The sequence below is a fragment of the Heloderma suspectum genome, chromosome 6, assembly GCF_057233095.1.
Source record: "Heloderma suspectum isolate Gila_16-S chromosome 6, 16-S_ref, whole genome shotgun sequence".
In the NCBI taxonomy this organism is placed as follows: domain Eukaryota; kingdom Metazoa; phylum Chordata; class Lepidosauria; order Squamata; family Helodermatidae; genus Heloderma; species Heloderma suspectum.
Genome location: NC_139463.1, coordinates 121,896,638 through 121,907,735, shown reverse-complemented (window position 1 = coordinate 121,907,735; position 11,098 = coordinate 121,896,638). Strand labels below are relative to the sequence as shown.

The 11,098-nt window shown below is 45.4% G+C and overlaps 1 protein-coding gene across 1 annotated transcript; it reads left to right on the top strand.

Moving 5' to 3' along the window:
* The first annotated feature begins 421 nt into the window (after positions 1 to 421).
* On the top strand, positions 422 to 10,138 carry LOC146342943 (vomeronasal type-2 receptor 26-like). The gene is made up of 4 exons (XM_084808663.1): positions 422 to 1,222; positions 1,701 to 1,928; positions 5,094 to 5,220; positions 9,237 to 10,138. Exons 1-4 carry the CDS (start codon positions 422 to 424, stop codon positions 10,136 to 10,138), a joined length of 2,058 nt encoding a protein of 685 aa, XP_084664789.1.
* Positions 10,139 to 11,098: the final 960 nt, after the last annotated feature.

The following is an 11,098-nucleotide window of genomic DNA, read 5'->3' as shown; positions in this document are numbered from 1 at the left end:
TCAAGTGTCAGGACCCTGAAAGACATTCCACAAGCCTGCAGAACCCAATACTAATGGGAGGAAGATGGATACAATATTAACATTGTTTGTTTGGCAGAACAGTTAATGTTCAGGCAATACGGTCTGGCTATAATGTTGGTTTTATGATCATGAGAACCTTGGGGTGGACAAATCAATATTGTGGAACAAAAAAAACATATTTTGATGTTGGTACCTGTTGCCGTGAGTAGATATGTGATTCTATTGTAATTTATTTCTCAGTATGTATATTTAATAACCTATATAGGCTGCATTTATTAAACTTTATATTTTGATGAAATTTCTTTTGCAATTGTTTCTCCATTTTGTTTTTATTCAGCTCACGTATGGCTCTTTTGCCCGAGCAGAGAGTGAGCTGATGCAGTTCCCCTCCTTTTACCGCATGGTCCCAAATGAAGCCCATCAGCATATGGGGATTATCATGTTGCTCAAGCATTTTGGATGGACGTGGGTTGGGCTTTTTGTGGTTGATGATGATAGCGGAGAACAGTTCTTGAAGGCCATGGAGCCATGGCTTTCTCAATCTGGAATCTGTTCAGCATTCACAGTACGAATCCCAAACAAACATAACCTTAGTCCCTACAATGAAATGATTCATATAGTCCACAATATTAATCTCTTGTTCAAACAGAAGAAATCCAGAATATTTGTCATCCATGGTGAAACATTTACCATCATGTGGTTGAAGTATTTAATAGGTCTGGGTGGTCCAGGATATGAGGAAATGTCATTTGTTGGAAAGGTGTGGATTACAACAGCACAGATTGATTTTGTCTTAACAAGCATGGGACGGGATGCAGATTTCGAAATGTTCCAAGGTGCCATTTCCTTCATGATTCACACCAATGAACTTCTAGGGTTCCAGAAATTCCTTCAGATCCTAAAACCTGATTGGACAGAAGCAGATGATTTCCTCAAGGAGTTCTGGGAGCAAGCATTTGACTGTTCAGTTCCAGATCCCACCGTGCGATACCAAGTCTCCGGAACATGTACTGGGGAGGAGAGACTGGAGAGCCTTCGTGGACCTTTCTTTGAAATGCCCATGACTGGCCACAGCTACAGTGTTTATAATGCTGTCTATGCTGTGGCACATGCTTTACATGCCTTTGATTTATCTAGATCCAAGTACAGAAAAATGGTGGGTGGCCAAACCGGTGAACTTCAAGATCTTCAGCCTTGGCAGGTAACATCTCCACAATGAAATGCCTGTACTTGAATGAGTAGATTGGCCCAAATTTAGACAGCATCGAACTATCACTCCCACAAAAAAATTGGTGAATGGTGACACAAGAATTCTTCATTCACAAAGATGTATGGCTTCACTTTACCCTGTCCTTCGAACAACACAATGGAAAGCATTATGATTTCATCACTCTGTCACTGAAAATCCATTCTATTTTCAGACTTGTAAGTTGTTAAATGAAACTGCATCAAATACATGGTGGAATCTGGTCATAATCATTCTTAGAATATACCTACTGAAATCTATGTGGCTTCAGTTAGTCATGCCTATCTCCTCCATTTGTTTTCAGTCGACTTTACGTGCGACTAAGCCTGGATCCACTTCCCAATTAAAAAAGACATAAGTTTGGATTCAGTTTCATCACGATGATTTCAATATATTTTCATCCTCTTTGTTTTGTTTGTTCTCTTTCAACTAGCTTCACCGTTTCCTTCAAGACATTTCATTTAACAACTCTGCTGGAGACACAGTGTCTTTGAATGAAAACAGGGAAATGGGAGGTGGATTTGACATAATGAATTTGGTTACATTTCCAAACAAGTCCTTCCTCAAGGTGAAAGTTGGAAGGCTAGATCCCAATGCACATGGAGGAAAAATATTCATCATTAACAATGACACGATTATGTGGCACAGGAGCTTCAACCAGGTGGGGGTTGTAGTGTCTTCTTGGTGAGCACACTAGCAGAAATATGGGCGATCTGAAACCTGGTAGAAGAAAGGATCTGCCAAACAGGACCCTGTTCTGGCTGATTAAGTTGTCAAATGTAGACAGAGCTACATATCATACTCAAATACCTGAAAAATGTATATTAATGTCCCATATATCTGAATTCCACTTAACATGTTAAAATAATTAGAAAGATATGTTTAGTTCCTGAGCTGATAGCTGAAGAACATGCCGACCTGGCCTGGGTTACGTTAACCAGGTTGGATGAATGGGGAGGAGACAGTCTCTCCCAAATGTGTTCCACAGGCTTTCTTGTACAGCAGCCAGCTCGCCTATAATGGCGGGGTGGGTGGTGGCCTTGGTCTACAGGAATTCTATCCCCCTTGTTAGATAACCCATCCAACAGTCAGCCAGTTTTGAGAGTCTGTACCTGCTGTTGAGCACTTGAGAATGGATAGTGATTCTGTTGGTGTACCGCCCACCCCACTGTCCAACAATGTCCCTGCCTAAGCTGACTAGGGATGTATGAAAGTCACTTACCTTTTTGTGGATTGTGTTCGCGGTGGGGGTGGAAGTGCTCCATTCCTCCCCCTGGAATCCTGCCCAGATGGCTCTGCTCCGCGGTGGATCAGCGGAGCAGCCGGCCACGGCCGTCCGCATCTGGAGTTCCGGCCTCAGACTGGCTGGTGCGGACACAAATGTCAGCTGCCGTAGCGGCCGCCATTTGCGTCCAGCCAGGCTGCCTTGATAGGCTACGTAAGTATTTATGTAGCCTATCATGGCAAGCCAATAATTAAAAAAAATGGCGTACACAAGTGGCGGCGGCTGCAGCGGCCACCATTTGCATTCCCCTTTTTTCGCCATTTTAGTCTATGTAATTATTTAACTAGGCTATTACGGCAGAAAAAAAAGGAATGCAAATAGCGCCCACTACGCTATTTGCATTCCCCTTTTTTTCGCCTTAATAGCCTAAATAAATATTTATGAAGACTAAAACGGCAAAAAATAGGGAACGCAATTGGTGGCCGCTGCAGCCGCCGCCACTTGCGTACGCCATTTTTATTATTATTATTATTGGCGTGCCATGATAGGCTACATAAATACTTACGTAGCCTATCATCACAAAGACCAGGATGCAAATGGTGGCCGCGGCAGCCGGTTGAAAGACCAGCCGCCACTGCTGAACCCACCGCCGGAGCCACCGCCGGAACCACCGCTGGAGCCACTGCCATCCAGAATATCCCCCCAGATAAGCCTCATCCTGGGTGGAATCCGCTGGTGTGGGGTGGGGTGTGGCAGGCTGTTCCGACACGGATTTCGGGGGGCCAAATGCCAGTGCATTCGGACTCACTGAAATCCGTGGCGGAATTCTCCGCCATCCTTAGACTTGACCTAGGTAGTTTGGTGCGTGATTGTGAGGACCCCAGAGTTTCTGGTCTTGGGGAACTTAAATATTCATGCCGAAGCTACTTTGTCAGCAGCGGCTCAGGAGTTCTTAGCTGCCATGTCCACCACAGGCCTGTCCCAAATATTATCTTTCCCAAACCATGTGGCCAGATGCACTTTGGACCTGGCTTTTTGTTCTGGATTCAGAGAATATGATCTGCAGGTGGGGGATCCAGTAGTGGCTCCTTTGGCATGGGCAGATCATTATCTGAGCAGTTTTGACCTTCAGGCCACCTATAACCTCTGGAGCAGTGGACCAAATTTGATGGTCCACTCCAGGGGACTGATGAATCCAGATGGTTTTTGATGTCTGTTGGCTATTTTTCTACTGGCTGAGCTGGCAGAGAGCCCAAGTCTTTGTCACCATTTGGAACAATGAGTTGACCCCGGCTATTGATATGATCACTCAGAAACGTGAGTCCTCCTGGACTCTGAGGTAAATCGGGAAGCCCAGATGACTGCTGTATTCAGGAGTGCCTTTTTACCAGCTTAGGCTGGTACGATGGCTGCAACGCTATCAGGAGAGGATGGACCTTGCCTCAGTTATCCACACACGAGTGATCTCCAGGTTGGACTAGTGTAATGTGCTGTACATGGAGCTGACTTTAAAAATGGTTCTGAAACTTCAGCTGTTACAGGATTATTCTGTCCACTCATAGGTGCAGATGAAGCAATTTGATCACATAATACCTCTACCACACCAGCCGGACTAGTTGCCAGTGTGTTTCCAACCCAATTTCAAGGGCTGGTTTTGAACTTTAGAGATGTAAATGGCTTGTGACCAAGTTACTTGAAGGGCTGCCTTCACCTGTATCAGCCTGCCTCCATTTCAAGATCAGAAAGAGAGGCCCTTCTCATTTGCCCACCCTCGAGAGCACTCACGTGGGTGACCACACATGAGAGAGACATCTCTGAAGTGGCCCCACACCTTTGGAACAAGTTGCCATTGGAGGTCTGTGATTCTCTATCATTGCAGGCTTTTAAGAAGTCCATAAAAAGATATTATTTTACCTCTGCCTTCTCATGATATGATTACAGTTGCTGCTGCTGTTAGCATTGTTGTCGATGGCAGTTTTATTGTTGCCTTTTGTATTTGTTTTTATTTCTATTCTATTGTGTTTATGTTCCTATCACTTTTAATATTTCAATTGTTTTTTATGTGTTTTTATTGCTGTAAGCCAGCTTGGAATGGCTTCTGCCCTGAAAGATAGCAAATACATTTTTAAAGAAATACACAGTTGGGAACCATGTTAGAAATTTGATATGCCTTGATGAAACTGTAGTTAGGCAGAGAGCAACCCAGAGGAACACAGAAAACATAGTCCACCTGCGTTGGCCACACCAGGACAGTGGTCCACCAGTACGCCATCACTGCTTCCATGGGATGAGTCACTCAACAGAGTCAGCCTTCTCTTTTCTTTACCACCAAATATTCCTCAGCCACACAACAGGTTGCAAAATTAATATTCCCTATGTGAAGATATTTTTTGTGCAGCACAGTCAACTTTCTTCCCCATCAAATTATCACCTTTACTTACTTACTTACTTACTTACTTACTTACTTACTTATTTCTATACCACCCAGTAGCTGAAGCTCTATCACATGTTTATTTCTGCATCAGCTGATGATCAAGAAGTTTCTGTTTGTGTTTGTTTTCTAATTCTCCCATCCTAAACACTTTTCATCTTTATGGATAGGTCCTCCCTCTTTCTGTCTGTAGTGACTCCTGCCAACCTGGTTCTCAGAAGAGAAAGAGGGAAGGAGAGAAATTTTGCTGCTATGATTGTTGTCGGTGTCCAGATGGGAAGATTTCAAACCAAACAGGTAGGTGATGTGATGCGAGTCACAAAGTGAGGTGCACGCAGGGGTGCCCCAGACCATACCAGAGAAGAGAAATGGGAAATGGAGACGACCGCATATTGCTCTCAGTATGAGGCTTAGTCAGTGAGTCACCGTATTGCTCATCCATTCTATTGGCTTCCTTTCCAGTGGCTATAGGAACTGGGAGATCTCCAAGACCCGCACAACAGAGCAGATTCTTTTCTCTACTGGTTCTGGGATGGGTGTAACAGATTGCACTGAGGTCCACCATCCTGTGCCAATTCTGGAGGAAGTTAGGTGCAGCCTCCTCATGTCAACATGTGCCAGGCGACTCTGAGAGTATATAGAAAGCTGTGGTGTGCATCAGAGCTGGATGAATCCTGAATAGTATTAGCCTGATTCAGAAAGATTTCAGTGAGGTTTCTCTGAAGCAGTCCAATTCGCCTGAAAATAGCCAGGCTTCATCCCTTCATAATGGGCCACTTTACCTGTCGATTTCATCCAGTTCTGACTAACAACAACAACAAAATTATCATGTGTTACTGATCTCCAGTTATACTCAATGGGAGACACAGAGCATCAGATTTCCAAACTGCATTTCAGGTTTGCCCCTGGTTATGATTCAGGGGGCCTCTAAATTAGTCTGAAGAGAATTGTGCTCTTTTCCAAATATCCAGTTTGTATCCTGTGGCCAGTGAACACCCCTACCAAAAGCCAATCTTGCCAATAGTGTAGAAAAATAAGTAATTCAAGTTCATAGAATCATAGAATAGTACTGTTGCAAGGGGCCTTCAGGACCATCGAATCCAACCCTCTGCTCCATGCAGGGAACCAAGTCAAAGCATCCCAGACAAATGGCTGTCCAGCCTCATCTTGAATGTCTCCAGTGTTGGAGAGCCCACCACCTTCCTAGGGAACTGGTTCCATTGTTGTATTGCTCTAACAGTCAGGAAGTTTCTCCTGATGTTAGCCAGAATCTGGCTTCCTGTAACTTGAGCCCATTCTTCTGCATCCTGGACTCTGGGATGATCGAGAAGAGATCCTGGCCTTCCTCTCTGTGACAACCTTTCCACTACTTGAAGAGCGCTGTCCTATCTCCCCTCAGTCTTCTCTTCTCAACAATGAAGAATGCTCACTTCTTTCAGTCTGGCCTCATAGGGCTTTGTTTCCAGTCCCCTGAACATCTCCGTTGCCCTCCCCTGAACCCATTCCAGTTTGTCTACATCTTTCTTAAAGTGTGGTGCCCAGGACTTCACACAGAACTTAAGATGAGACCTAATCAGTACTGAGTAGAGGGGAACTAGTACTTCATGTGATTTGGACACTATACTTCTATTAATGCAGCCTCAAATAGCATTTGCCCTTTTTTACAGCCACATCAGATTGTTGGCTCATCTTCAACATGCATTCAACTAGAGATGTATGAATCCCTTACCTTGTTCCTGTCCGGGGCTTCCGTGGTGGTGGGGGAGGCTATCCGTCCCTCCCCCTGGAATCCTCCCCGGCTGGCTCTGCTCTGTGGCAAGTCAGCAGAGGCGCCAGTTGGGGCTGGACCTCTGTATGCTGCTGGTCTTCCGCCACAAATGGCGGCAGACATAGCAGCTGCATTTTGTGTCCTGTGTTAGCTGTGATAGGCTAAGTGACTATTTATGTTGCCTATCATGGCAAAGAGCAGGGACGCAAATGCTTCCATTAGCGTAGCTGCTCTTTTTGCAGACCTGGGGCAGCAGATGGACCGGACGGCCAACACAAGGTAAGATCCATCCAGGGGGAGTTTCGTGGGGTGGCGGGCAGATTGCTCTGTTCTGCCATGGACTCCAGAAGGCCGGATTGGAGTCCGTGGCAGAATTCTCTAACATCCCTAAATCGACAGTAATTCCAAGATCCTCTCACTTGTACTATTGTTGAGCCAAGTATCCCCCATCTTGTAACTCTGAATTTGGTTTCTTTTACCTACATGCACAACTTGGCTTTGTATCCTCCATTTAACACAAGACGAGGGCTCCTGTTTTTCATACCTCTGTTGCACACAACTGTGGCCATAAAGGGCAATTTCCCCAACAACAGACCTCCAAAAAACAAGTGCCCCCCTCCTGCATTAAAATGGTGGCTCAAAAGGAGGACAGGCAGAGGAATGACGCATGCGAGCCGATGGGCCTGGTCAGTCCTCCTCCCTGCCAGTGCCGCTGCCACCACAGTTGCCCGGAGGGGGAGAGGAGGAGGAGGGAGCGCCGCTCATGTCTCCTCTCCTCCCCGCTCCTGCTACCACTGTGGCACTGGCGGGGAGGAGGAGGAGAGGGAAGGCCTTTGTGCTCCTTCTGTCACACCAGCACTGTTGCCACTGTGGGGGCCAAGATAAGATGGCCAGAAGGAAGCAGCGCTGCCAGTGGGGAGTAGGAGAAACTGTCCCCACTGGCTGTCCAGCACTCATGTCCTCCTTCCGTGCAAGGGAAGGTAGAGGTCTAACTCCCATTTTGGTGATGCTGACCCCTGGGCACTTGGGGGCCGGGTCCAATGATGCCACATTGCTTGGTGAGCAGAGTCCAGTAGCCTGAGTGCAGGGGACTCTGCTGGCCTCCTGGTCCCTGGTGACCAGACCCAGTTGGGAGCTCACAGCAACCCGAAGTATTTGGGGGAAATTTCCTGTTCAAGCTTTTCTATGTTCTGGTCTGCTACTAATCTATTAATTTCTGGTAACTTGAACTAGAACCATTTGATTCTACACACTCTGCTCCCCACTCTCCACTCCCAGGGTCTATTCTGATGTTTATTGCTGACCATCAACCAGGAACTTGTTGGGTACTATATAGTTAATATTTCTGATGGGTGCTAAAGGAGAGGAGCTTTTTTTTCCAGTTTTTGTTGCTGGTTATCTTATTCTTTCGTTGCTGTTTTTTATTGTTTTTATTGTGTTTTTATTCCTCTTAATACAACAGTAGTTTTAGGTATTGTATGGCTCTATGTAGGGATGTCAGAGAATTCTGCCATGGATCTCAGTGAGGCCAAATGCCAGTGCATTCGGCCCCCCAAAATCTGTGGCGGAACAAAGCCCCCACCCCCCTAGCCACAAAAGGCGCACAAAACAGAGCACTTACCTGCTGCCATCTGTGCTGACTTGCAAATGGCGGCCGCCCTCCGGCTGCCATTCGCTTCTTCATCATAGCCGTGATAGGCTAGGTAAATACTTACATAGCCTATCACGGCTAATGCAGGGACGCCTATTGTGTCCCTGCAGAGGCCGTGATAGGCTACGTAAGTATTTACATAGCCTATCACGGCAAGCCAACAACAACAACAACAACAACAACAGCGTAAGCAAATGGCGGAGGCTACGGCGGCCGCCATTTGCATTCCGTATTTTTAGCCGTTTTAGCCTACATAAATATTTATGTAGGCTAATACGGCGAAAAACAAGGGGAACACAAATAGTGTAATGGGCACTATTTGCGTTGCATTTTTTTCGTCGTAATAGCCTATGTAAATATTTACGTAGGCTAAAACGGGTGGGGGTGGGGGTGGAAGGAACGCAAATTGCGCCCACTGTCCAGCCAGGCAGCCGTGATAGGCTATGTAAGTATTTACATAGCCTATCATGGCTGGGCAAAAAAAAAAAATAATGGCATACGCAAATGGCAGCGGCTACGGCGGCTGCCATTTGAGTATGCCATTTTTGTTTTTGTTTTGCTTGGCTTGCCGTGATAGGCTACGTAAATACTTACTTACATGAGGCCGAAGGCCAGTATGCACTGGCCTTCGGCCTCACTGAAATCCGTGGCGGAATTCTCCACCATCCCTAGTGTGATGACGTACCATTCCCAAAAGCACCATACAACTGTTCAGAGGTAGAGATATCAGCCATTATGAAAGTCATGATTACAATTCCTGGGAATTAAGGCTGTGGAGTTGGAATGGCAAAACACAACACCAGTAAACATTTGCCTTGCATTTGTGATGGCCCATCTCTTTCTTTCTTTCTTTCTTTCTTTCTTTCTTTCTTTCTTTCTTTCTTTCTTTCTTAGACATGGATGACTGTTTGAAATGCTACGAGGATCAGTATCCAAGCAAGGACCAGGACAGATGCATCCCTAAAACTATAACCTTTCTGAGTTATGAAGAACCCTTCGGGAAAGTTTTAGCTTCACTTGCTCTTTCTTTCTCCCTGATCACTGTGTCGGTGCTTGGAACCTTTGTTAAGCACAGAGATACACCAATCGTCAAAGCCAACAACCGGGACCTCACCTACGCTCTCCTCATCTCCCTCCTGCTCTGCTTCCTCTCATCTTTCCTGTTTCTTGGACAACCGAGAAAGATGACCTGCCTTCTTCAACAACCCATGTTTTGTTTTGTTTTCTCAATGGCTGTTTCTTGTGTCTTGGCCAAGACCATCACTGTGGTTGTAGCTTTCATGGCCACCAGACCAGGGTCCCAAATGAGGGTTTGGGTGAGGAAGAGACTGGCCACCTCCATTGTCCTTTCTGGCTCCCTCATTCAAGCTGGCATTTGTGCCCTGTGGCTCGGAACCTCTCCCCCATTCCCAGATTTTGACATGCACTCCCTGATGGAGGAAATTATTGCACAATGCAATTCAGGCTCTATCGTTATGTTTTATCTCGTCTTAGGCTACATGGGAATTCTGTCCATCATTACCTTCAGTGTGGCCTTTTTGGCTAGGAATTTGCCAGATGCTTTTAATGAAGCAAAGTTTATCACTTTCAGCATGTTGATATTTTGCAGCGTGTGGTTGTCTTTTGTTCCCATCTACCTGAGCACCAAGGGGAAATACATGGTCAGTGTGGAGATCTTCTCTATCTTAGCCTCCAGCGCTGGGTTACTGGGCTGTATCTTGTTCCCCAAATGCTACATTATTGTCATAAGGCCAGAGCTGAACAACAGGGAGCACTTAATAAGAAGAAAGAATTAAGGAACCTAATTACATCATATTACTGTATCTCTTTCCCTATTCTATGTATCTCTCTTGTGGTGTCCATCAGACTTGAGATAATGCATCTTTTGTATGAGTCACCTTTGGGCATCATACGTCCTTGGTCCACAGTGGATCGTTTTGGGCTCACTGCTGAATCACAAAGATGACCTAATTTAAGCTGGGAGAGCAGCACTCTCACCAAACAAATGCTTGGTAAAACAAAACAAAACAAAACAAAAATGACAATGCAGCAACAGCAAGTGAATATACTTGGCAATGAATCTTCAAATGTATGTTTGGGCTCACAGTGAGTTCCAGGTGTGAGAAATCTGAAGAAATATGCTGATTTACTCCACTTTCACCACTCAGATGTCTCATGGAAATGTATGTGAAAATAAACTTATGATTAAAAAAAAAGGCATATGATTATGTACAACTGACTATATTTCAGTGACATGTTTTTTAGTTCAAGTTGTCTATTTGCATACAATATTTCAAGCCATCATCCTGCACTTTACTCCACTGCTCCAGATTCCAGTGGCAGGGCAATCTGTTTGGCTCTGAAGCAGAGATGCCCATCAGAGCCACTCACCCTAACATAGACTTCCCAGTCCTGATGACAGGCACGAAGGGACTTCCGTCATCAGCAGCCTTTCTCGAGGAAGACTGTCATTCTCCACCTGGTGCCTCGATGTCCCTCAACATGTCTTGGTTTTCCTCTCCTCTGGTAGCCATCCTTCGATGCAGTCATCCAGCCTTCCAGCCTTCCACTGGAAGCAGGATGCTTTGATAACTGAAGTCATCTCTGCACTTGCAGTTGCTAGATGTTTGCTGCCTCACTATGTTTCATAAAATGATGTTTAAAGTTGCTAATCCTGGAATCAATCAGGCCTATATTACACCATACCATTTCCCATTATGAATATGTTCCATTAACTACAAAAACAAATATTTAAA

Excerpts from the sequence above, each read along its gene's own strand:
- LOC146342943 (XM_084808663.1), top strand. The coding sequence starts at position 422 with ATGGTCCCAAATGAAGCCCATCAGCATATGGGGATTATCATGTTGCTC. Across the intron at positions 1,223-1,700 it reads AAGATCTTCAGCCTTGGCAG|CTTCACCGTTTCCTTCAAGA; the intron begins GTAACATCTCCA and ends TCTTTCAACTAG. Across the intron at positions 5,221-9,236 it reads GAAGATTTCAAACCAAACAG|ACATGGATGACTGTTTGAAA; the intron begins GTAGGTGATGTG and ends TTTCTTTCTTAG.